Here is a 27,130-nt window from a genome sequence, read left to right as displayed (position 1 = left end):
ATTTCTGTAAGTCTTTAGCTGACACTCTAGGATTCTTTTTTACCTCATTGAGCATTCTGTGCTGTGCTCTTGCAGTCATCTTTACAGGATGACCACACCTAGGGAGAGTAGCAACAGTGCTGAACTTTCTCCATTTGTAGACTGTCTTACCGTGGACACATGAACATCAAGGCTTTTAGAGATACTTTTGTATCCCTTTCCAGCTTCATGCAAGTCAACAATTCTTGATCATAGGTCTTCTGAGGGCTCTTTTGTGCCAGGCATGGTTCACATCAGGCAATGCTTCTTGAGAACAGCAAACTCAGAACTGGTGTGTGTTTTTTAAAGGGCTTTTACCAACACATCCAATCTCATCACATTGATTGGACTCCAGGTTGGCTGACTCCTGGCTCCAATGGGCTCTATGCACGGCAGGGGGTGGCGTATTGCTGATGGAAAATAAGGCTGCTTCACAACTTCCGCCCAACGAACGTGTTAAGCCAAAATGGAATCTAAGCCCTCCTATACTGCCTTAATTTGTCCATTTTGGGTTTTTTTTGTTTTGATTGTTGTTTGTGTTTACTCTATCATCATCGCTTGGCATCCAAACATGCTAAAATGATGTTTCAAAAACAGGTTAAAAGCACCTCTGGACATCGTTGCTGCATGCTGCAATGTACATATTCAGCTAAATTTAGCTCGTCATTGACAGTCAGCTCAGGTAACTCATGAAACAGGAAGTAAACAAATTTGCCATCATACGCCTTTCTCTTCTCCCCACAAGAAGTGTGGGAGCGGTCTAATGCCAGATGCGGAAGCAGTTCATGCATAGAGCCCATTAGCTCTTAGAGAAGTCGTTAGCCTAAGGGTTCACATACTTTTTCCACCCTCTATTGTTGTGACTCAGATGAAGATCAGAACAAATTTTATGACCAATTTATGCAGAAATCCAAGAAATCCCAAAGGGTTCACATACTTTTTCTTGCAACTGTAGTTTTTATTTTACTTATTAGTTACTGATGCTACTTAGATTACAGAGAGGTAACGCCCTTTCCCAGTAACTTAATTAAGTAAAAGTTCAAAAAAGTACAAGTAGGTTGTTTTACCATTAGGTAGGCTATTATCTGAAGGCTCAAAATAGTCATTATAGGTGTACATCAAGTAGGAGGTATATATTTAAAATGGCCTTTGATCATTAAGGCATGTACTTTAAATGTTATTAAGGAACCAAGAGTAAAAAAGCATTGAAATAGATGTTATTTATCTAAAGAAGTTACTAAGGAGGACCCCTGGCCGCAACAGCAAGGTCCATACCCCTTAAAAGCCCCAAAATGCCTTCATATTAAGCTATTACAGTTAGGTAGAATCAGCACAGGCGGAGCAAAGGGGTGGTTCACAGGGCTTAAGCCCTAATGTTTTCTTAAAGGTCCCGAATCTTTCTGTTTGGTAAAAACTATGTTGCTGATGAGTATTATAATGAAAAATAAATCATAAGGGCTCAAGTAAGCCCTCTTGACCTTAGTTTCAGAGCTCTTCTCACAGGTCTCTATTGTTGCTGGGTTGTAAAAGTTTACTTCTGCTTTCATCTGTAGTGTTCATGACAGTGCTTTAAAACGGATCCATCATGGATAACTTTACCCTTGAAAAGACAAGTTAGTTTGGATTCTCCTGAGGCCTGGCTCCTTCTTGATCGAGCTGTTCCAAAGGTTAAACTGTTTTCAACTGAGAGTGCAGGGCCTAAGTTAATGTTCAGACCCCTGTAAATTAATACATGGAAACTTCATGCTTGTGGCCACTGAAAAAAACAACATTTTGTGTTACTTCTAAGAGCTTATTTACATGAAACTCTCTACACACTGTTCTTGAGCTAACCCAAAGGCCACATGAAGTTTGGAGGTCTGTAGCGATTGACTCTGTAGAAAGTTGGCGACATTTGCGCACTATGGGCCTCAGCATCCGTTCACCCTGCTCCGTCATTTTACGTGGCCTACCACTTTGTGGCTGAGTTGCTGTCGTTCCCAATCACTTCCACTTTGTTATAATACCACTGACAGTTGACTGTGGAATATTTAGGAGCGAGGAAATTTCACCACTGGACTTGTTGCACAGGTGGCATCCTATCACAGTACCACGCTGGTATTCACTGAGCTCCTGAGAGCGACCCATTCTCTCACAAATGTTTGTAGAAACAGTCTGCATGCCTAGGTGCTTGATTTTATACACCTGTGGCCATGGAAGTGATTGGAACACCTGATTTCAATTATTTGGATGGGTGAGTGAATACCTTTGGCAATATAGCATAGGTGTTTGTCTCTCCACGTCATTAAAACTGTACATGATTGTAAGATTGTTTCAAACCAAACAACTAACAGCTCACATCGCTTTTAAGTCATGAGCATATTTCTCCTTGTTTTTCCCTCTCTGCAACCTCATCACCACTTCACACTGTTATAAAAGAGGCTACAGCCAAAATGGAGAGCAGCCTGGCCATAAAAATAGAAACTACTTCTTCAAATAATGAGTGTATGAGCTTACCCCTTCATACTCCTGCTCCAGTTCTCCATCGATGGATGGCTTAGGTTTCAGACAAAGAAGGGCGTATTTATAGAAATTTTATGCTCATGCAGTGTATGAATGCTGTTTTAAAAAAGAACTAGGATATTTTTAAGTTTTTCATGTTGAGACTAATATAAAAATGTAGCCCTGATACTTTAAACTGTAGCTGAAACATGGCAGAACATTTCACAAAGTTAAATGTAGGAGCCATTCATGCAAACAACAGTTTGCTTTATCATCAAACTTAACACAAAATTTAATGATAGAGGGAGCAAAGAAAAAAACATTCAGGCTGTTATGCTTGCATTTCTTGAAACCTTTATTCAACACATCAAAATGGTAAAATATTAGACTCTTGTACAGACAAATATTTAAATAAATACCGTGATAAATTATTAACAAATGCAACAAGCAGTATCATCAAAGAAAGACCTAAGGCTTCTTGACTTTTTCTTGAGTTTTTGATAGTTTACTATTGATTACAGGGGAGGTTACATTTAAATAAATGCATTAATAAGTAAATAAGCGAACAGCTAACAGTTGTAGATTAGTTTTCATTTGGCATCATCACAGTCAGTAGTGAAAAATTTTAATTGTACAATCATTTCTGCAAAGTGCTTTGTGACAATACGTCTCACAAAAAGGGGCTTTAATGTTTAGATTTAAGATTTTGCTGCTGACAGGTTTGCTCTCCTCAGGTTAAAAAGCCAAAGGCATCCATCCACGTATCATCACCAGAAATAAATCTCTATGGCACTATCAGGATGCTTGAAATGGACTTCAGTCGTTTTGTTGTGATGTATTTTAACTTTACATTGTGCTGTATAATTTCTCACTTTAAATAACATGTAAATAATACAAAACCAGTTTACACAGCACAATGCAAATCAAAAATTCAAATTCACCCATAAAAGTAGTGCTAAGTAAGTGTTGCCTACAAAATTAACTAGTTAACTGAACAGGAATTTTGAGCGTCTTTTTATTCAAAGGTTTGCTGGATAATGTAGTAAGGCAGTCAGCACAGCCGAAAATGTTTTAAAAATTGTCATGGTGAAAAAACGCTACAAGAGTGAGTTTCAATCTTGAAGGTTTGTCGTCGTTATCACAGTGTGGAGAATTCAAAGCCCCTTCAAGCCCCTTACCAATTATAAAGTCTGCTTTCCTTCATACACCTCAGAGTCCTTGTCTTGTTTTAAAGCAAGCCGTCCTGTTCAAAAACAGACGGCAGTAGGGAGAAGTCGAAGGGCACAAACTTGACACCGGTCCCGTGGTAGAACTTGTTCTGAAACTCCACCCTAAATCAAAAGATAAGCACAATGAAAACATTTAACAAGGTTTAAATTTAAATTTAACAATTTAACATTCTTTCATTGCAAACAATGAACTCCATGTCTTAATCTGTGGAAACCCTAAAAGGACATGCATACATCAACTTAATGGACAAATGTTCCAGGTATCTTTATTAGGACCTGAAAAGATTACTTTGTTTGGGGACAAATTTCGGTTTCAGTCAGTTGCTGTATCTTGCACCATGTGGAGATGCCCTCCAGTAAAACTCAGAGTATAGGCAGGCATACTCCCCTCCAAAAGTTTATCAAAACATGAATATGAGACAAAATTTCAACATTTCAGCTTAAATTTTCAGGTATTTACATCAGGTCAAAGGCATCCTCTATAGTGTTTAAGTCTGGAGCTTGGCTTGTCTAGTCGGAAACCTTCGACTTCTTTCCCCTGATGAACTCCTTTGTTGTTTGGCAGTGTGTTTTGGGGCATTACCTTGCTGCATGACGAAGGATCTCTTAATCAGTTTGGTTGCATCTTTCCTTAAATTGGCAGAAAAATGTTTCTGTAGACTTCTAAGTTAATTTTGCTACTGCTGACACGTGTTACATCATCACTGAAGATTAATGAGCCCGTCCCAGAAGAAGCCATGCAAGCCTAAGCCATGACATTACCTCCACTGTGTTTAACAGATGAGCTCGTATGTTTGGGATCATGAGCAGATCCTATATTTCTCCAAACTTTAGCCTTTCCATCACTTTAATCTTTGTCTCATCAGTCCATAATACTTTGTCCCAGAATTTTTGAGGCTTGTCTCCGTGCTTTTGGGCACATTCTGACCTTCCTATTCTTGCTAATGAGTGGTTTGCATCTGCTGGTGTAGCCTCTGTACTTTTGTTTATGAAGTCTTCTGTGAACAGTAGATGGTGATACCTTCACTCCTGCCCTCTGGAGGTTGTTGCTGATGTCACTAACAGTTGTTTTAAGATCTTTCTTTACAGCTTTCACTAGTGCTGGCCGATTAATTGAAAAATAATCAAAACCTACATTTGGAGCCAATAACTGACATAAACCTGCTGTGTTGTTTTTTTTGTTTTGTCCCCTTGTGTCTCTATTAATGCACCATAGAAGAACAATACGTGACAACAAAACACGCCTATAAGTCACATGTTCCAGTACTTTAGCTCACACGGTTAAACAGAAGGTGCTCTCTTCTAAGTTGTACATCAGATCCAGATGTAAACACCTGGAAATACAAGCTGCAATGTTGATCTCTTTTCTCATGTTCATTTTTGATGGTTTCAATCTATAGCAAAACTAAAGGAAGTAGCCTCACTGTTCCAATATGCCCATAATGTGACCAAATGCAAGGTGAAACAGCAAGTTTATCTGTTGTCTAATAATGGCATTTTAAATATTTATCATTGAGGCTTTTTTTTTTAATTCTTAATAATGACAATGAATAAAGACGTCATAAAACGTAAGAAGAGGAGAAATTTTAACTTCAATTTGGGGATTTTATGATCTCTTCTGCCAATAATTTAACTTTTTAAGGTTTTGGGGAGGTGGCTAATACAAAACAAGAAATGTGCTGACATACTGTGAAGATAAGTATCCTGCTGAACTTTGAAATTTTAAGCCTAATGCTCAATCAACTCATTGACAGAATAATCAGCTGATTAGAACAGCTACCACCTATTGCAATGACTATCACTAAAACTTAGCTAATATATGATTGGAAGCATCCTGATTAGTTGGTACAATGAGACTCACCAGTGAAGTCTGAGAGCATGGAGGAATGCTGACAGGCCCTCCATGACAAGTAGGATGGACACAGTGAGCGTGGCAAAGAGGCCAAAAACAGGGACCAGAAACACAACCCCGACTCTCGTGGTGATCCTCAGACCCAAACGCATTACCATGGACCACAACACCTCTGACAACTCTAAAATTATAGTAAAATAAGACAAATTAAAATTATCTAAAAGCAAAAAAACTGAAGATGCATGGATGATGTGCTTTCTCCTATATGTACTTACGAGCATGAGCTAAGCTGAGTGCCCAGAGACGAAGGTAAGACGCTGTGTTGGAGATACAGCCCAGGCAGTACTCTATGGTGTGAATAGCTTGGTGCAGGAGCACATCTGCAAAGTCAAACTGTAAAACAATACAAATAATTTATAAGATATCTGCACAAACACAGTGTACATTATTGGTGTAAAAAGACAATGCTTGTGCTGACATGATTAAAAAAAAGGTTAAACATCTGATTCCTTTCTGTGATGTGACTTTTACTCTAACATTTCTTTTTTCATTTGTGAGTGTGACATATTTCAATCAGCATTTCTGTAAGTGTGCCAGTGTTAATCAGCAGGCATATTTTTAGCAGTAATCCTTTGGAAAGATGTGATGACAGGCAAAAACATACAAAAATTACACAACAGTTCACTCAAATGACAGCAAGAGTGAAAAAAATCATTAAGAGATAAACGATACCCAACAACAAAAAAAACAAATCCATAATATATGCATGCAGTAATATTCAAAGAATTGTGTCTGCTTTAGGTGAATAGTAAAATCACATCAAGTCATGTAAATGCTGATTGTGACAGATTCTAAATTGAGAGTTTGGTGCAACAATGCATGAATATCAGATGGGGGGGCAGGAAGTGAAGAAAAACTAGTTAGGAATGAATGGAACTGTGTAAAAGCGGGTATTTTAATGCTCTAAATAGACCTGTATGTTGCAGTTGTTATCAGAAAATTGCTACATACACTGGTGTGATTAATACACTTTACAAAAAAATGTTTTTTTTCCACAGGTTGACCAATTTACCCGACATGGAGGGGATTGACATCACAAATGGCACAGTCCTACATACGTTCTTAAACAGGTCTAGCCAGATGAAGGGAGACAGGGTTCTTGAGGAGTCTTAAACATAGGTAAAAGACCAGCTGTACCCTTTTTACAGCTATAAAGCTAAGCTACACAGATATACTATTAAGAAAAAAAAAGACAGTGGGATAAGCCACAGAGTGTTGATGTGTTGTTTCTGAACGAACCTGTTCTAGGAAACGACTCTTTTTTAAGAACAGAAGGAGCCAGCACATACTGTATTTAAGAGCCAGTTTCCTTTCTTCCATTTTTTAAAATTTAATCCACATTTAAAAAGACAAACTGGTACCAAATGTAAAGCTGTGTGGGAGCCAAAATAACCACTGTTACTGCTGAGTTAAGCCAAATGACCCAGATCTCTAAAAAGAGATGGATTTCCCACCACAACCAGCAAGCTGGACAGACATTAACTAGGAAAAGACAAACAAGATCTGGGTTTACTGTCATGTCAAACTGTACTGAACCAAACCATACCACTTGTTGGAAACAGACCATACAAAAGTGCTATCTGAGGCTTTATATGGAGGCTTTTAACAATGTCTGATTCTATTTGTCCATGAGCGTTTTAAACTTCTCTTTTTTTTTTTTCTTTTTTTTAACATGAATGTGTCTCTACTTTCAGGAACCAAAAGTAGCTCGAACTTTTTTCCCCATTTGTTTTAAAAATGGCCCAAAATGTTGGTATTTTGCTAGCACTTCTCTGTGGAGACGTCCCTTCTTACCCCCTATTTGGAATTCTTTGCTGCAACATGACATTGTCTGCAAACAACCTATACAGATACAATGCTATATGGATGAAGACATAGCAGCATTTACATTGTATACGTGAATGCCACACAGAAAAAGAAATCATTTAACACTAACTGCTTGTTCACTTAAAGGACTGAGAATTTCAAGTCTGTTCCTAGAGGCACACAGCGTCTGTTAGACAATGATACCTGATGACTCTTAAAAGGATCTGAGATTGCACTGAATCACAATAAGATACAGGGAGTGTATTCAATATAATGCATATTGATTCACAACACTTAACAGGGACAGGACACCAGTAGATCTCTGACCTGTTTGGGAAGAGCTTCTCTGCTTGGCACTTCATCAAGTCCCTCCTCTTCATCCTCTTCATACGTAGCTGGTGCAGAATTTTCATCCTCGCTTACACGCCTCACCCTCTCATAACCCTGAGGTGAAACCAAAGCATTGATTTACACAAGTACCAACAGTTACTGAAAATACTTCAATTATGCAGTTATCTGGTGATTCATACTCTGCGTCTGCGCAGGCCTTTGCCTCCACGGTACAGCCAGTACAGGTACAGAGGTTTTCCTAACAGCAGAACAGGAACTGACAGCATAGCTATCAACACCAAGAAAATCTGCAGCCCAGTCTTCAGAATAAGGACAAAAAAAAGATAAACACTTAGAGGGATCAGAATACAAAAGAGCTCATACTCATGCACATGCTGTCATGGAGACATACCTGTCCTGGGTACAAAGGAGTCATGTCCTTCCCCTGCATGACAAACATATTAATGAAGTGGATGAGGATACTGGGAGCTTGGCTGGAGTCTCGTGCGCCGAATGCTAACCACTTGTAGAGAATCATGAGGACTAAGTAACCGAAGAGACAGAGCAGGAAGAGCAGCTCAGGAAGAAACAGCAGATAGACGTTAAACTTCTGTCGGAAGTGCCTGAAAAGAGAGAACAGAGTTTGGAAATTTTTAAAAAGTGACAAGGGATGTAAAAGGTGGATGATTCAGTTTAACAACACAATTAAGAATGAAAAGAAGGTAATGACACGAGTCCAAAAGTCTTCAGTTAATGATTATATTGATATTTTGGACACAAGGTGGACACAATGGTTGCAAACTAATTGAGCGCAAAGTATTAGTACAGGTAGGCAGCAAAGTCAAGTTCTGACATATATTTGAGATCAGCTGACCCATGCAAGCCCTCATCAGCTGACAACCAGCTGTTTTGTTCTAAGCACACTATTGGCTAAATGCACTCATGCTGCCATATTTAAACTGCCCTAGCCTTACTATGCTTTGCTGCTCCCTCTGAAAGCTGCTTTTTGCAACCCTCCTCCACCCCAGCTCCTCCTCTATGCTATATCTACATCTATATCAATGTAATTCTGTTGTCACTGATGCCTGCTCTGCTCAGGGGTTTATTGCTGCTTCTCTCCCTGTCTCAGGATTTCCTTGTAGGCACAGAAAGAGTCGGAACATGCTCTGTTCCTGCTTGATGTTTTCCACATAGGCTTGAGGAAGGGCAGGGGGACCCCAGAACAGCCACACCACCAAATATACACATAACAGCAATGGGAGCAAATTAATAACTGCTATATATATATATATATATATATATATATATAGTGTGTGTGTTTCATGCTGATTGGTGCATGTGCAATCTAACTCAATATAACAAAGAAGTAAGCATTCTCCTGTCCCAACTTTTTAGAAACCTGTTGCAGATATCAGATCAGAATGTGTAGTCTATAATTCCAGAAAAAGAATTTATCAGTTAAATTATTAAATACATTGTATTGTGCTGCATTAAATTAAAAAGGATTTGCCATCAATTTTTTAAACAATGACCCAACATTTTTGGAATGGTGTTGGGAAAAAAGTGAAAATCATCATTTCACTGTTGTAAACTGTCTGATTTCATTTAACTGTACACTTGTGAGTAATCTGCATCTTCTAAAAGAGAAAGATTTGTCTGCTTTGCCTTTAAAAAAGAAACACTAAGGACAATTAGTATTACACACTGAAATTAATTAAATGAACTTTAACATACAGAAATCTGAAGACAATATCTAACACTGTTGTTGCTAAGAATGCATGTTTCACAGCTGTTTTAAGATTGTTATTTATTTTCTATTTTTCTGATAATATTCTAATAAAAGGAAGAGAATCAACAGTTTGTTGGTAACTCTTTGTAGGGCTCTATTTTTACCTGAGACCTGGTTGTTTGATAAGTATTTATAGCAACAGCAGCTACAGTGTGTGTGTGTGGGACTGACTCAAAATAAACTACAGAGATAATTTTTGTGGTACTGAAGGAAAATATTATTGAGCGTAGAGCTTGGACCAGTTGGCATGCTTGTAGGTGGATTAGCGACACGATGATGGCAATGGCCGAATACCTAACTCTTTAGCCCAAAACAAAATTTCTTAATGAGAAGAAGATGAGGCTGCACAGCAGTACAGAGGTTAGCGCTGTTGCCTCACAGCAAGAAGATCCCTGGTTTGCTCCTCAATCAGATTTTGGATTTTATCTGATATGCCAGTATTTCAAAACTCATTTCAGCCAATACTGATACATTCTCTCTTTTTAAAATTGTAACAAACATGATTTATGCAGAGCTGAGAAAGGAGCAAGGAAGTAGACAATCTGGTGGTTGTTTTATCATTGGGGTCTCTTTGAAAATGTTCAGGGCCCAAATGGGCCTTACTTAGAGCTGGGTGTACACGAATTTCATCCGATTCAGCCATGAATCGTGCTGACTTTCAGTTGGGCCAAGCATCGTGTAGTGTACATGGGGACACCACAAACGACCAGGACCTGATCACAGCCTGACCAGCTGCTCCCGTCTGGCTGGATGGATTTCTGACATGTTTGATATTTTGGTTGTACAACTCCACTGCACACATTCCCACAGTTATATTTGTGCCTCAATCCTGAGAGGGCAATGGCAAACTTTGAGTGCAGAAAAATATATTGTGTGAGCACACTAATTTATTTTTTTTTTCTAGGAAAAATTCAACTTCAGCAAAGAAAAGATTCAGGTTGGGCAAACAAGAAACTACTTTGCCCTCAGTTTCATTCTATGACCTCTCACAAATTCTTCCTCCATGTGCTGGCAGACCACAGTGGGCTCGCTCAGACCGTCTCTCCCTCTCTGAAAATCTTCATCTTATATACACACTCAGCTTCCTCTGTGCGCTCACTTACATTGTGCACAGCATTACAAATGTGCCACAAAGTCAAGCAATCAGAGAACTTGGGGGTCGTTTGACTCTGATTGGCTGTATGTCAGTACTTTGATCAATCTATTTCATATTATGCCAAGTATTGATACTGTGTTATTGTGAGGGTTTTACATTTATATTTAATTTTCAATTCAGCTGACTGAAATAGATCAGAGAATGTCTGTGATGAAAAGCAATGACTAAAAATGTAAGTACTTTTTATTGACTAAAATTGGACAACAATGTTTTTAAGTTTTAAATTAACACTGGTTGAGTGTAAGTTGACCCAGTATATGAGCAGCAGCCAACTTTTAGATGAAAAATAGGTATTAAAAGACCAGCTTAGACAGTGAATTTTACTGTAACAGTTGCAGTGCGTAGTAGTAAATGTCTATACGTCATGCACTCTCAAATTTATCTGCTCATGTTGGTTCCTGACTGATTGATGGCTGTGCTGTAATCACATAAACAAAATGTATGTAAGGTCACTGCAAGCGATTTATACACAGAGTCACTCACAAGTGATTGAAGACACTCAGAACCACTCCGAAGCTCATGTGGATGACCCCGATTATAACGGACATCTTCATCTTGTAGGAGTTGAGGAAGGAGAGACGGTTCACTGCCAGGTTCCATATCTGAGAGAAAATCAAACAGCATTTCTGTGAAAATTATACTTTAATAAATCCAGAGGTTAATGCTTTGATATCAGTGTGTATCCACTTACAGGATCAATACCAAATGGATATGGCCCACTGAAGACACCACTGACATTAGGGTCTAATGTGAGCAGAGCATTTGTTTGGAGTGTCTTGTTTCTGTAGTGTAAAAGTAGATAAGTACGTAGTAATAAAAGCACCAAATGCCCAAGCATACAAAGAAAAATGTGCATCTGAAAGTGTGTTCTCTCTATAACTCACGTCCACTGTTGATTTGCAAACATAGCCTTGACGCTCCAGCCAGAACCAAATATATTAAAAGACTTGGAGAAACAGTCATTGTAAATCAGCCCTGTGTATATGGAGAACAGCCCCATCATGAGGATAATGTAACGCCCGTTGAAGAACGTCGTCCATATCTGAGTCAAACAGAGACACATTTTATGAGCTAAAACTAATTTAAATCTGCCAGAGCCTCTATTACAGATGAGACGAGCTATTCATCCTGACCTCATTACTGGAGCGTTTTTTCGTCTGCTTCTTCTCCGTCAGCACCATCCACAAGGCGAAGAGACTCATTACGGTCCCGTGCCCGAGGTCGCCGAACATCACAGCGAACAGGAAAGGGAACGTGATGATGGTGTAGGGAGCTGTAAGGAAGAGAAAAGTAGTCAATGCACTCACCCTGAACCTCCTATAAGCTGCACTGTCAAAATGAGATGTCAGATTTCTTTACAGAACACAGTGTGAGTTCTTACCTGGGCTTACCTCGCGATAGTCCCCCACCCCGTAAGCCTCCACGATGCTCTGAAAGCCGGACGTGAACTTGTTGGTTCTTAAAAGGGTTGGAGGAGTGTCGGTACTTGGGATGCGGTTCACAAAGGATGGTACAGTGGCATCACCTTTTCTCTGTGGACCACAACAAAGCAGATTAAAAAGTGCCTGTTTTAACCATTATACAGTATTGTAAAGTTAAAGATTTGTTGTGACTCCATGAACACATGGTTTACATAATTCGTTTTTTTTTTTTTTTGGACAAACAAAACCTCTTTAACATCAGGGGGAAAACAGATTTCTACAAAGTAATGCCAATTAGATAAAAACATGTCATTTTAAATTAAGTAATGACATAAATATTAACCCCCTGAGTAACTGACTTAATTCAACAGAGGTCCAACCAATTGGTGCTAGTAGTAGTCTCACAATTAGTGAAATGAGGGTCACCTGAGTGCAGAGAATGTGTCTCAATTGATTTTAGTAGTACAGGTCTGTGTCTGGAAGGTCCAGTCACTGGTTAATCAGTATTCCTGGCTACCATTATATCATGAAGACAAAAGAACACTCCAAGCAACTCAGAGAAAAGATTATTAAAAGGTAAAAGACAGGGGATGGATACAAAAAAAAGAAATCCAAGGGACTGAACATCAGAAGATTCAGGAAGGAAGGCATGTGGCACATGTGTGATTCTACCTAGATCAGGCTGTCCTCACAAAGTTAGTGACCGTTCAAGAAGGAGGCTAGAGAGAGAGGCCACCAAGACACCTATAACCACTCTGAAGGAGTTACAAGCTTCAGCAGCTAAGATGGCAGAGACTCTGTGTACAATAACTCTTCACCAGTCAAAGTTTTATGGGAGAGTGTCAAAGAGAAAGCCACTGTTGAAAAAAACTCACATTTCATCTTGACTAGAGTTTGCCAAAAGGCATGTGGGAGACTCCATGGTTGAGTGGAAGAAAGTTCTTATCTCTGATGTGACATAATGGTGCCTTTGGCCATCAGACAAGATGCTATGTTTGGCAGACACAAAACTCTCCACATCACTGCAAACACACCATCCCCACTGTGGAGAACGGTTGTGGCAGCATCATGCTGTGGGGATGCTTCTCAGCCCTTGAATGCTTGTAAAGGTAGAGGGTAAAATGAGCACTGCGAAATATAGGAAAATCCTGGAGGACAATCTTGTTCAGTCTGCAAGAGAACTACAGCTTGGTAGAAGATTTATTTTCCAGCAAGACAATGACCTGAAGCATACTGTGAAAGCTACACAGAAATGGTTTAAAGACAAAAAGGTGAATCTTCTAAAGTGGCTAAGTCAAAGCCCAGACCTCGGTCCAATAGAGAATTTGTGACTGGACTTGAAAAGGGCTGTTCCCGCCTGATTCCCATGCAATCTGACAGAGCTTGAGCAGTTTTGAAAAGAATGGAGTAAAACGTGAGTGTCCAGATGTGCAAGCCTGACTGAGATCTATCCACACAGACTAAGTGCTGTGACTGCAGCCAAAGGTGCCTCTACTAAATACTGACTTGGAGGGGGTGAATATTTAGGCAGTCACTCATTTTATATTACATTTTTGTATTCAATTGACAATACTTTTAGAAAACTATTTTCACTCAGAAATTAAAAAGGTTTCAAATTACCATGATTGGTTTATAAAATCACGAAAAGTATAAAACATCCAAGTGGTGAATTCTTTGTATATGCACTTTAAGGTCTTCATTCATACATAGGGAGGGTCGCCTCCATGGAGTACTACAGAAGTGAGGAAAATAACAAAAACCCCTCTTTTAATTCCACTGGTGGCCATGGTTACCACCAGAGCAGAGCATCAGAATCTAAAACCTGACTTTGATTTTGCTTATATTACCAAATGTTACACACTGCTCCTTTAAAGAAGAATTTATTACCAGCTAGTATTTCTTTGTTGTATCCTCCATGAGAAACATTATCAGAAAAATATCAAATAATCAGCTGGTAACAGAAGATCTTGCTGGCACATATTGTTCAACAAAAGCAAACAACACAGATGAATCAGCCAATAATGAAAAAAAAAAAAAAGAAACATGGAGAGGTTCAGGCAGGGAGTCATACTAATCATCAGCTGCCAGTTTTCAAGGGAGGGAATTAAAACTCAATCAGCTGTGCCAAACTGAATGGAAGCAAAAATTAAATTAAATTAAACTGAAGTTTGGGAGCTGCAATTGACTGGCGACCAGTCCAGGGTGTACCCCGCCTCTCGCCCAATGACAGCTGGGCACGACCGCCAACGGAATAAGCGGTATAGAAAATGGATGGATGAATGGATAAAGTTTGACAGAGCAAAAAGGCTAGAAATGAGTAAAAGCTTTGTAATAAGTAAATCAGTCACTGAAACAAAAAAAAGACTTCTTTCCACACCTAAATCATAGCTCTTTGTCTGTAGTGTTGCTGCTTTGTGTTAGGAGAGTCTGACAATGTCAGTCACAGTTGAATTTTTGTTGTTGTTGGCAGTTTATTTCATGGTTACTGGGCAGATTGTGTACTTGGAGGTCATTTTTCAGTTATCAAAGAGAAAAAGGGGTTCCAAAATTAAAAATATACAGATTTTAAATAATCACCATTACATAACAATGAAAACTTTCACAATTTATCACTCACCGAGCCCTCTTCCAGCGCCCCTCGGAGGTTTGCCAGGTCACTGACGGGACACCACACCTCAGCGATCAGACACTTGTTAGTGACGTCGAAGCTGCAGAGGTTCAAGATGTGGTAGATCGCCTTCATCTTCTTCACCTGCACCACCCAGGTGTAGGCCGACTCTGAAGCTTTCTGCAGGACCTGCCTCAGGTAGTCCTCAGTGCGGTGCAGCACCTAAACCAACAACAGCCATCATGACAAAAACCTGCTAAGCATGTCTGGATACAATGGCTGTTTCTTTAAGAGGCTAAAAGGCCTTACATTGTTAAGGTCTTGGATGCGTGTCCTTAAGCTGTCCAACACGTCTGCCCGCTCCTCGTCATTCTCAGGATGTGGGTAAAGATGGCAGTGGTAACTGGGGATAGCAAAGACAGAGGTGAATCCTGATATAATGAAAAAAAGAAAAACTATTTACTGTGAGGTGTAGATGCATGATTTTAGTCTTTCTTACCAATCACATATTTTCTGGACTTTCTGTCCAATCTGGTCTCCCCAGAAAGAGATCAGAAACACAACATTTTTGCTTATCTCACCCTGAAACAACAACCATCAGGAGGGTTAGTACTACAGCACAAAAAAAACACAAAAATGCAACAAAAAAAAAAGTTTATTTTTTTTAAGATCTTTTAGTGTCAATAAATTTAGCTAGTGCATAAATACATTTCATATTGTTCCAACTGGTGTTCACCTTTACCTGTTCAAAATAAAGAAGTCAGTCAATTAATCAACAAGTTAATAAATAATGTATTCATGGTGAGTACCCCTTTAAGTGTTACAGATATTTGTTTATCTATTGAAGCCTCATTCAGCTGCCAATCCCACAGTCAAACAGCTGCTTATGAAACAAAAATCTTTCTATTCCAACTATATGGGGGTGCTGAGTGCCTGATTTTATATAAATGTGCCTGTTTTGTCCAAATAAATCATGACTCATTGCCTATCTTCATCCTTATTATGCAATTATTTTTTATTAATGCTAATTTAACAAATTAATTTTTGTTCCAGTAACCATTTGTTTTTCCTCGTTAAGCCCATAAAGTGTCAGAAATAACAATAACCCTTGCAGCTTTTCATACTTTACTATAAACTCATGGGGAAACCCACACAATAGAAGACTACATACCCTACAACTTTAAATTGAGTTTCCCTGCATATAAGAAAAAAAATTATAGTTACAATTTAATGGTATTTCTTTTTATTAAGTCTGAAATATTGATGTGCTTTTAATACGCATTTGTGTCACCAATGCCCTGCAAAACAAATGTTGTTCCATGTTAATGTGAAGAATTTCCTTTACTCATAATGATCATTCTAACCAGATATACCAGATAGACTGTTTCACATACATCATATTTGTCTGGGAAACACACCATAAGTGACATCTGGAAGAGCAGAACCTGTAACTACATCTCAGAGGCTGATTCTGGCTGTCTCATTCATTACAGACCAATCAGAGCAACAAGGCATATGATGTAGTCACCCTTTACAGCTCCAGAGTGAACCCATCACATTAGCCACTATTGCTGTTCATTAGTGGAGCCAAAAAAAACTCATGCCAAAGACGGTCGGATGAACAGCAAAGAAATCCATCTGCTTTATAAGGTTATGATTATCCAATATCTTACTACATTGGCGGCGCGTCTGTCTGTATTTGAACAAAACACTGTTGCTCCAGTTTTCCTTGTTGCCATGAAAATATCAAAAATTTGTACATTTTTTTTTAATTCCAAAATGTTGTGCACAGTCATCATTCAGAAACTGCTGCCGTCTATCCTGCAGGTTGGATATCTGAGCTGGGAATGACGTCACACCCGAGTTGAATGCATTCCATTTTCCAGGACTTCTTAAGATAAAGGGACAGAGCTGGTAAACAACTGGACTTTGTTAAAACACACCCACAAGGAAATGTATTTTGACAAGATGATACATCTGCTCCCACTCCTGATCAAAGTAAGCCCTCTTTAAAGGTAGAGTCACTAAGATGTTCCTAAAAAATAAAAAATTACACTAATTCAAAATTAACCGGGCTCAGTCTTCACCCTCAGCCTCCAGAGATCAATGGTGGTGACTTTTTTATATTTAACCCAACTGAAGACCAGAGCCGAGTAAGAGAACACTGTGACCGCAGGTCGTCCAGCAAAAGGATAAACTTGGTTTGATAATGGGATCCAAAATTTATGTGTGTGGGTGTGTGTGTGTGTGCGTGTGTGTGTGTGTGTAGTCAGCACTTCATTACACACTACCTTAAACAGTGGTAGATCTTTTAAGGGTACTGTGAATTACTGTGGATTAATAGATGTTAGATTCATTAAATCCACAAAATTCACAAAAGTTGGAAAGACATGTCAGGCTGTTGAATGGGATCTTTTATCCAGTCTTTCATAAGGAATGGAAAATAATCAGACTGTATTCTGATAAGTTTATTAATTCATCATTCCTTGTCAGTTATTAGTAATGACTCATTCCAGGACAGTACAGCTTGATAGCATTAGCTATGAAGTCTAAAATCTGTGCTTTTGCAGTTTTGCAGGCTAGGAAAAAGAATTTTTGTCCCCCAAAGGATGTCCCAAGCAACTACGACACAATGTAGACTGTAATTATAGACAAATCTGATTTGAGTATGTAAATTCTTGGTGGGGGGCCCCACAATTCAGCTGTTCATGAAAACATGAAAACAACCCTTGGAGTTAATATCATTTTGATTCAGTAAACTATGATTCCATGGAAACAAGTAACATCTTTTTCAACATAGTTTTGCATGCTCTGAAACAGTGTAAAAAAGGAAAAACACATAAATGCAAAGAGGAAATGCTGTTCAAATCAAGGAGCAGATGTAAACAGGCTTTCAGAAGATAAAAGAAAAGCAGTACTGCTGGTTTTGAAGGCATGGTGCCACATTTCCTTTGGATTAAATCAATAACAACAAATCCAAACTCACGGTGTCGAGATCAGTGAGGTTCTCATCCAGCTCTGCGTAGCTGAGGATGGTGTAACCTTTACAAACTCTCCACAACATGCGTTCAAACGCCTCCACCTTCACCCGCTGGATCAGACCTGAAACAAACCTGCAGCCAGGAGATATGAGATCAGCTTAAACACTCACAACCAAAGACCACAATAACATCCAGCAGTGTGGATGTAAGCATTAGATAATGCAGCTCACCCCAGCTTTGCTCCAAGTCTCTGCATGCCGGTGCATCCTGTCACCGAGTCCGTCTCCATGGTGGGGAATTCTTCATACTGGGGACCAAGAGCCTCATGCTAATTATAAAAAGGAGCAGGTTTCATTCATGACAGCTAATATTCACTGCTCCCTGTATGGCTCAACACAGCTGATGGGATGTTTACTCTCACAAACCCCTGTCTGACATATTTGCGCTGTTGCTCTGTGCAGTATTTATTGTAAACATGGCAGACTGGATGAGTCAGGTGCTGCTTGTAACAGCTGCACTGTAGCTGTGTCATTAATTAAAATCAGTTCTGGTGCTACACCCATCACATGGGGAATCAAAACATGACAGTGACAAGAAAACAAGGCACTGCAGGAGAGGTAAAGGGACACACTTTGCTTGAGATGCAAAACAGAGTAAGACTAGGGAGGAAAGCAGTGAGACGAGCAGTGTGTACAAAAGAGAAAGAAAGACTCACTCTGGAGCGGCTGTGGATGAAGGTGCGTGTGATCTTCAGCATGTGTGTGTACTCGGTGAGCTCCAGAAGATTCCTCTGCAGCTTCTCTTTGTTTCGAGCGACTTCGCTGAGCTCCATCTCCAGCCTCTGCAGCTGTTCCTGAAAATCAACACATAAAACCATTTTACAAAAGCTGAAGTGTGAATTCAGCTGTGAGATGACTTAATCAGTTCATTTATGCTGTGAAGAATCCACAATGGTTATGACTGGTATCACGGTGTGATCACAATTTAAAAACATAAATGCCATTAAGCTGTCAAATTTTTTTCAAAACCATGTGCTTTAAAGGCAATTCATTTTCTGCTTGTTTAACAGCAGTTACGCTCCAAAGAAGTAAGAAAAACATCGACACATCTACACAGACATGAAGGAAGACTCAGGATTTTGTGTTACTGATGCAAAAGACCTGCTGCATGCCTCTCCACTCCACCACAGCTTCTATCCTCCTCCTGTTTTACTCACCAGATGTCAAATAAGTTTTATTTTCTCTTTAGCTTCTTTTAAAGATGGACAGCAAATCACTGCAATCAATTCTTCCAGTTTATTGATCATTCAGCAGAAATATGTGATTTTAGGTAGAAAATTGGATTTAATTTGCCCTTTATTACTATAACTATGTTACGTTTAGGTATGTATTCACTGTTAAGTGAACCCTTTAATGTGCAGGTTGGAAATAATAAACAACTAAAAATAAAGCAGCTCTGAGTGCGCACAAGGTAATTTTTCATGTTGTGCTATCTTTATCTTTTGGTTTTAACTAGTCAAAATTCAAAATTCTGGTATTATGACATCTATTAATGGACTCAATTCTGATAGATCTACTCTGGTCTGACTGAAAAAAACTATCACAGGAGAACCACAACAAAAGATGATCTTGTTAGAGATAATATCAAAGTCCCTGTAAAGCAACAGACAAAACTGTCTCTAAACAAACTAGATATGTTGGAATAAAGTTTCTGTAAACACGTGAAAAAGCTAAGAATTATGCATGACTAAGTTTTGAATTTAGACTGTTAGAAAGTTTTTCATCACTTTCAGGGCTCTTTTGTTGTGCAGGGCGAAATGTGGGGCTCAGTGACACATGTCCCCTCACAAAGCCAGACTGATGGATTGGCCAGAGTCTGTCATCAGGCAGTTCCATCTTGCAAATTTCCAACTTGAAGTGTTTGTGCCCTGAATTAAAAACTGCTAGACTAAACAGTGTTGTTTGAGGAGAACGAGACAGTAGCTATGGGCGGGTTTGGTTTTTCTGCAAGCTGCTAAACTATGGCTGCCACAGGTGAAGTGATCAGTTCGTATTTAGCTGTTGCAGCATTTTTAAACAGAGCTGGACTACAATTCTTTATAAAAAGATGAGCAAAGAACCCCCCCTTAAAGTCTTTATTGGTGTAAAAAAAAGTTTTTCTTCTCCCAGCTGGTGGAGTGGTATGCATTTTATTCGCTAACTGGCTCCACCTGTTGAGCTCACATCATTTTGTTTACCTACCAGAGCTGCCAACCCACTAAATCATCATGTTTGTTGCTCTGATTCACCCATAATAAATGTGAATGACAGAATGTTTGTCCAATCACCCTACAAGAACTTCAAAGGTTCTACCCCTCCAAAACACTTTGTATCAGCAATGCCCAAATGGAGGTGTAATATATCAAATGCAGTACAGTGTATCTGCCATGCCAGGTTAATGTGAGTAAGCCCGAAGAGAATTATCCTGCCCTCTAAAACTACAGTGACACAAAAGCACTGGCTCATTGTTGGCCGATCTCTGCCTTAACAGCCCAACCTACCAGCCACAGTCATGCACTCAAAAAGGATTTTTGGCAGTCATAAACATTATAAGAACAAATTAACATGTTTTTACTCAATTACATACATTTACAACCTTTATTTATAACAAATAAATAAACCCAATGTGATTTATTCCAACTCAATTCAAATTCAAATAAAACACATAAAACAAATGAGACTGGGTTTCATAAAGGCTCAGTCAGTGGCAGCAGGTTTCTTTTTCTGGTCAGAGTATTTACACTTAAATGTGGCACTACCTCACTCCGCCCTCTGTCTCTGACCTGGCAGCTGGATAGTTCATTGGTTTACATTACTGACTTTGGTACAGAATGATGGGGTTAAATCCTAGTCATGGCACGGCCAGTATCCTGTGTAGACCATTTGGCAAGGTCCTTAACAACATGAACACTTATCTATCTTTTAGATATACATCGCCTTATTTAGCATTCCCTAAATAACATTGTAAAGCTACAGCCTTCTTTTTTGACTCATCATAGACTTAAAATAACTAAGTCATGAGTTAAACAAAAGTCTAAACAGTTGCTAATACGGTTAAAAGAAGAATCGCTGCAGAGCTCAGCCAGCATGCTCGCTGTATGTTGCTGTTATTACAGACATTACACTTGAAGAGAGACCACATTTCACCTGTTTACTGTGCTTAATTAAAATGGCACGAACGGGTGATATGTAGTTGGTTAACCAGCAGCTTGTAATACTAGAGCAAAACATGTTGATGACTGGACTCAGACTGAGCTGTTGTCTGTCACATGTCACTCTGTCACACACATTGGCATGCACTGTGTGCACTAGAACACATTTTAACTAAATCCAGTAAATTCTGTGATCTATATTTACTTAAATTCTCAGTCTATTAATCTGTTTTATTCCATAAGAAGTATCTATTAGTTTAAGTTAGAATAACTTTGAAATTTGAGATGTAATTAAAACACGGAAACCTGGCAAAAGTGGCCAGATTATTTCTTGAGTGTAGACAGGTTTTTTAAGGTAACATAAAGAGTGATTTTTGACAGAAACCAATGCAAATCTGAGCCCAGGCAGCTGCCCTACTTGCTCTAACACAGAGACAAGCAGGCCATGAGCTGAAATGGTTGTCTCAGTGTGACTTCAGCCCAGCAAAGCAGAAACTAACATTGTCACCTGCTAAACATGTTTTTTAACCCGTATCTTACTTGTCTTAAGTCCTGCATGATTTGAAGAAGCAGACTGTGGCTGTGTCTCTCTCAAACCACTGGCTCTTAGTGCAGCAACGTATGGAAACATTGTATTTCTGCAAAATTCATCACAACAAAAGTCTCCTCCCTCTGGATTTCAACTTTTACACAATACCTTTGCTATGAATTAATTCATAAAGTTTTTCCCTCTCACCATTTAATTGGCACCAATTAATCAGCCGTGGCGGGTATTGTTACTTTAACCCGTGATATCACAGTGTTACACACTTTGAATATTAACACAAAAGTTTACTATTACCTAAAAACAGAACTCTTAAACTATTTGTTTGTCATGTTAGGTGTAAAATCAGCTGCCTTTGAATGTGCCAACTCCACTGTCAATCTGCAGCCTAGTTTACAGCACATTGTCTGTCACTTGACAGCCTAACAGCATAACAGATGTCATAACCTTAACAACTCTTTAATATGCTTACAAACTGACAATGAACTAGGCAGGGGCATACAGTATTACACATAGGCTGTGTGTAAAACTGTATGCCTCACTGAAACAGCTGTGGCTGTTTTAATGAAAACAAAACAAGCTTTTTGACTTGCATTTTGCTGTGATGTTTCTCTAGTCACTTTTGTCCACAAATTCAACATAATGGGGATAATCCCACAGTGTAATGCTGTCCTCTCAGACATCTCACTAGCTTAATCCGTTAGCTACACCTGCGCTCTGCCACAGCTGTGTTTACCTTCTGCTGGCACGTAGAAACATGCCAACAGGTAAGAGAGAAACAGAATCAGTGCAGATGCCTTAGGGACAGATTTCTTTCTTTTTTCTTTGTTTTTAAGTGACAAGAGGTAAAGTGAAACTGCATTTTTTTCAGTACTTTTTACTTATATCAAAACGTGATTAATCTTGGATGACTTGAGTTTATAAACTAATGTGTTACATTACCCCCAATGCTGTTGATCAGAGAGTAGATGATAGCTGGTTTAAGCTTTACTGACAGCATCAAAATGGTGTAAGAGCATAGCTGAATACTCAGGGCTTCAAGTTCTACACATTCTGAGTTAAAAAACACTGCTTTTAATATTAAAAAATTTCTCCAATTTGTTGCAATGACTTCAGAGTATTGGCCAAGTGATTACTGCAAATAAAATATACTGCATTAACTATAAATCTGTACTTTGTTGCACAGCAGTAGCACCCAACAGCAGAAATTAAAGAAAAAAAAAATATTCACTAAGGAAAATTATTTAAAATTAGACTGATATTTGGAGGTAGTCTAAAGCAGTAGTTCACAACAGGTGGGTCAGGATCCAGAGCTGTGTGATGGGGTCGTTTTCACTGGGTTGTGTATGTGTGCCTGTGTCAAAAAGTGTGTAAGGAACTTTCTAAATGTGTTTGATTTGTTCCATTTCTCATGTTTTGTACCTTCTGTAGTTCAAACTGGCAGGTTCTGTAACATTTCACAAGCTGCGGGGCATTTTTCAATACAATATGGGAGCTCCATAATATCAAAAATTTATTCCCAAAAGATTTTTGTCTTTAAAATATTGCAAAAGATGCCTAAGAACACTTCACTGCTGTTAATACCTGTTGTGTTGCTATGTATCTCTGGTATGGATACAGGTTTGATGATAGATATTAAACATCTATAATCTAACAAACAAGTTTTCATAAACCTCATACATTCACGTTTATGCTTTTTGTTTGTGTTAAATGTTATTGTAAGTATGTTCTTAGATATAACTTAATTATAATTATGTATTTTGTTAATTTTGTGATATTTATATTCTATATACAGTGCTTAACAAATTTATTAGACCACCACCCAAAGTAAGGTTTATGCCAGAGCAGCCCTAAATAAACAGCATTGGTAATTGCCAAAATCATTTTTTATGTTTCTGCAATGGTTAATGCACCAATATTTAGAAGCTCTTTAACCCAAATGATATTTTTAATGCTAAAATACAATTAGTATTGTTATCCATGAATTTTCAAATGTACTGATTTACACAAAGCCCGAAAAAAATAGTAAAGCACATTAATAGTTCTTGATTAATATGTCAAATTATAGTTATTTACTTGCATTCCTGAAGAGAAAAATGAGTTTTAGTGGTTGAATGTTATGCTTGAATCATTTCTGACTTCTCAGAGAAGCCCAGTGAGCCGGCTCAAATTTGGGTATAAAAAGGTGAATTCAGTTTGAAATTCCTCATTCCTGTTCAAAATGGTAAAACGTGGAGAGCTCACTGAAAATGAAAGAGTCCACATTAAAGCACTTCATGATGCTGGATGGCCTCTTGGACAAATATGACAGGTGGTCTGATAAATTTGTTAAGCACTGTATATATTATCTCATGGCATATTATCTTGTGGCAGCATGCTGGCAGAATGAGCTGAAGCCACACCCACTCACGAGATATTCGATCCTCTCAAATGAAAAAAAAAAAAAACAGCTTCTAATCGGAGCGCAGCTGCCTGGATGTGTGCTGAGGGACAGAAGTTGGGGATCAAATTTACTGTTTTCTGGTACAAATCTTTCTGTTATGATACTTTAAATAACCCATTGGCCACCAAGGCTGATAGATTTGGGAAATTTACCTCACAATGAACAAAGACACTGGCTATTACCTCTCAGTAAAGGCAGTGACATCAGCTAACAACAGACTGTACTGAGATAAACTGCTCTGGGATATCATTGTAGCGCAGGGGGGTGGGGTAAATCCCCATCAAGACTGGAGATGTCATGGGCTTCTATATTTGCCCCACCCAAATTAAAACAAGCCAGGAAAGAGGTGAACAGCTCTGTAACGGTCCAAGTCCAAAATTCAGTCACACATACAGTGCTTAACAAATTTATTAGACCACCTGTCATATTTGTCTCAAAAACCATCAGGCATCATGAAGTGCTTTAATGTGGACTCTTTCATTTTCAGTGAGCTCTCCACGTTTTACCATTTTGAACAGGAATGAGGGATTTCAAACTGAATTCAGCCAAATTTGAGCCGGCTCACTGGGCTTCTCTGAGAAGTCAGAAATGAATCAAACATAACATTCAACCACTAAAACTCATTTTTCTCTTCAGGAATGCAAGTAAATAACTATAATTTGACATATTAATCAAGAAATAATAAGGTGATTTACTATTTTTTCAGTTTTTTTGGAAATCAGTACATTTGAAAATTCATGGGTAACAATAATAATTATATTTTAGCATTAAAAATATCATTTGGGTTAAAGAGCTTCTAAATATTGGTGCATTAACCATTGCAGAAACATAAAAAATGATTTTGGTGATTACCAATGCTGTTTATTTAGGGCAGCTGTGGCATAAACCTTACTTTGGTTAGGGTTAGGGTGGTCTAATAAATTTCTTAGACTGGAGATCTCAGTGTTTTCACATGTTTACAGCAGCTCTATTCCAACATATCTAGTGTGTTAAGACAGAAAGTTTAGATTTCACTTAACAGGGACCTTAAGATGAACCATGGCTACCTGCTTGGAGGATAACAACCTCTGTACATATTGCACAGATATAACTACTAGGCTACCAGCAGTGCCCTTTTATTTATGATGAACTGGAAATGCAAAATCCAAGCAGCCAAAACTAGACTAGAGATAGTCAGAGAGGGAAAATACTTCACTGTGTTGGATCAGTGCAGCTTAAATAACATGTAGTCTTTTTTACAGTTTTCACTCATAGGCAATGCAGTAAGACAAAAACTATAATTAAATACAGTTTAGTATGCTGTATAATATTAAGTATTTGGAGGTGTAAATAGACAGGTTCCTTGTTTTTTAATACCCCAGTAGTGAAGTATAACATCCAGGATACTAGCTGGCATGTAAATATACTAGATATAAAACTTTGAAACCTACTTTTGCCACAAAATGTGACTGGAGTTCCACTTACCATGATCTCAAGGACTTGTCTTGGCGGAGGAGCGAGTGGACTCTCATCCTCCTCTGGTACAGCTATGTTAGCTTTCTGAATCTCCCTCAGAAGATAGCCTGAAAATCCAAAACATGCTGATGTTTGTGTTATGGTAATTAATGCTCCAGCTGTGAGATCTTCAATCTCTGAGGGACTGCTTTAGGAGACTCTCCCAGCTATGAACTACTGCTAACTGTACCCTGGTGGTTTCAGGTAAATGTCTCTAACACCCCAGGTGCTCTATCTTACCCAGAATCCTCTCCATCTCCTCACATCTCTTGATTTCGCTGACAAAGCGCCGCTGGAATGAGCTGACACTTGGGTTGAGCTGAAATTAGAGGAGCACCACAGGTCAGGTGGCTGTAAGTCACTGCATCATTTTAGTGCAAATGTATTCAGAAAGGATCAACGTGGCACCACTGGTCCTAAGCTCATGTAACGATTATGTAAAATGATAGATAGATCTTCTTTTTCACATGCATGCAAATACGTAGTAGCACTTAACACCACTGTAATGACTTAGCACATGTTTAAAAATGAGGGTTTTTGCACCTTAGCATGATCTCTACTTACATCTCTGAACTCGACAAGCCCCAGCTCCCCCAGCTCACTGATGCAGTCATATTCAGAGCCGGACTGCAGAAACAATTGCGCCAAGCACATCTCCTCACTCCGAAACACCATCTTTATCTGCAGCCACACAGACCTCCACCACCTCTTTATAATCTGCCTGCAAACTACCGAACCTGCACAACGAGCCGCGCGTGCTACACGCGAAAATAGGACATCACAAAATTCAACGAGTCAGTGCGTGGCTTTAAAACCCTTAACCAATTAGCGTCCCCCCCTGAGGATTAATAATTGTCCATTAATAATGCCGACTTTCACAAGGGGGGAACGGTTCTCATTCTGAGTGCCGGTTAGCCCTGGTGGTTTCAATTAAATAAACAATATGAAAACAAAGGCAGAAACCTCCCTTGTGCACCTTTTGCATCGAGCGATTACAGAGAAAGGCGTCATCCTGAGATCACCTGTCATTACGGCGCAAAAACACGGCGACGACGCAGAATCACCGCGACGAAATAAACGAGCAACAGGCCAAATAAAAGATAAAGAAAGCATCAACCCGCCATGGAGACAAAGGGGGCTGAAGGCAGCCACGCGCGTTAAAAATAAGCCTCAGTCAGAAATAGACTACGGCCTTTATTCGCGCTACGTCGCCCGGCAATTGACACAGATTGCGTCCCCGGGTTGCCAGATATGGTCGCATCCTCCAAATAATTAGCCGCCTTTTCCTGAGTTATGTTGCTAACTGGAGCCTCGAAACGTGAGTAAAACTGTTACTAATAAACAAACTACTTAGTAGCTTTTTTCACTATTGTGTGACTGGCATATAGTTTCCCTGTTTCGTTTCTTATGGCTTTCTATTAATCTATTTTAAACTACAGTTAGCAAACTAAACGATGCTAGGCTAATCTTCCCAATCTTTGCTATATTTTGAGCCCCAGTATCAGTACTTTCTCATTGGGAGCATCAAAACTTAAACTAATATTCTTATATGTCTGTACGCCAGATGTTACTTATATATAAAAACATACGCTTTCTACTGCTTTCTTATTTAAATGTTTTTTTATGTATTGCATGCAATTCTACCACACAATAATCCACCAATTTGCTGCTGCAATTTTTCTGTTGGATTATAATGGACTTCACTGGTGGGGCCAAGGTCCTCTTCAT

At 38.9% G+C, this 27,130-nt stretch overlaps 1 protein-coding gene across 2 annotated transcripts; it reads right to left on the bottom strand.

The window, feature by feature from the left end:
- Nucleotides 1-2,904: 2,904 nt before the first annotated feature.
- Nucleotides 2,905-26,583, bottom strand: atp6v0a2a (ATPase H+ transporting V0 subunit a2a). 2 transcript variants are annotated; one of them, XM_041811760.1, is made up of 20 exons: nt 25,967-26,583; nt 25,643-25,721; nt 25,373-25,470; nt 18,447-18,584; nt 17,962-18,059; nt 17,737-17,863; nt 15,250-15,332; nt 15,060-15,153; nt 14,760-14,972; nt 12,103-12,253; nt 11,855-11,994; nt 11,606-11,763; nt 11,413-11,503; nt 11,205-11,323; nt 8,189-8,399; nt 7,977-8,096; nt 7,774-7,890; nt 5,856-5,973; nt 5,590-5,761; nt 2,905-3,830 (listed from the first exon to the last, which is right to left on the bottom strand). In XM_041811760.1, the coding sequence occupies exons 1-20, from the start codon at nt 26,075-26,077 to the stop codon at nt 3,728-3,730; spliced, it is 2,541 nt and encodes an 846-aa protein (XP_041667694.1). In that variant the 5' UTR covers nt 26,078-26,583; the 3' UTR covers nt 2,905-3,727. The 2 variants fall into 2 exon arrangements, with proteins under 2 accessions (XP_041667694.1, XP_041667695.1); XM_041811761.1 differs by having other exon boundaries at nt 17,962-18,038.
- Nucleotides 26,584-27,130: the final 547 nt, after the last annotated feature.

Source organism: Cheilinus undulatus, linkage group 17 (assembly GCF_018320785.1).
Source record: "Cheilinus undulatus linkage group 17, ASM1832078v1, whole genome shotgun sequence".
Taxonomy (NCBI): Eukaryota; Metazoa; Chordata; class Actinopteri; order Labriformes; family Labridae; genus Cheilinus; species Cheilinus undulatus.
The sequence above is the reverse complement of the archived record's forward strand: the minus strand, read 5'-3'. Positions and strand labels throughout refer to the sequence as shown.

Coding starts and splice junctions, on each gene's coding strand:
- atp6v0a2a (XM_041811760.1), bottom strand. CDS start 26,077: ATGGTGTTTCGGAGTGAGGAGATGTGCTTGGCGCAATTGTTTCTGCAG. Junction 25,722..25,966: donor GGCTTGTCGAGTTCAGAGAT/GTAAGTAGAGAT, acceptor CTCTAATTTCAG/CTCAACCCAAGTGTCAGCTC. Junction 11,504..11,605: donor TTTGCAAATCAACAGTGGAC/GTGAGTTATAGA, acceptor TTTACACTACAG/AAACAAGACACTCCAAACAA.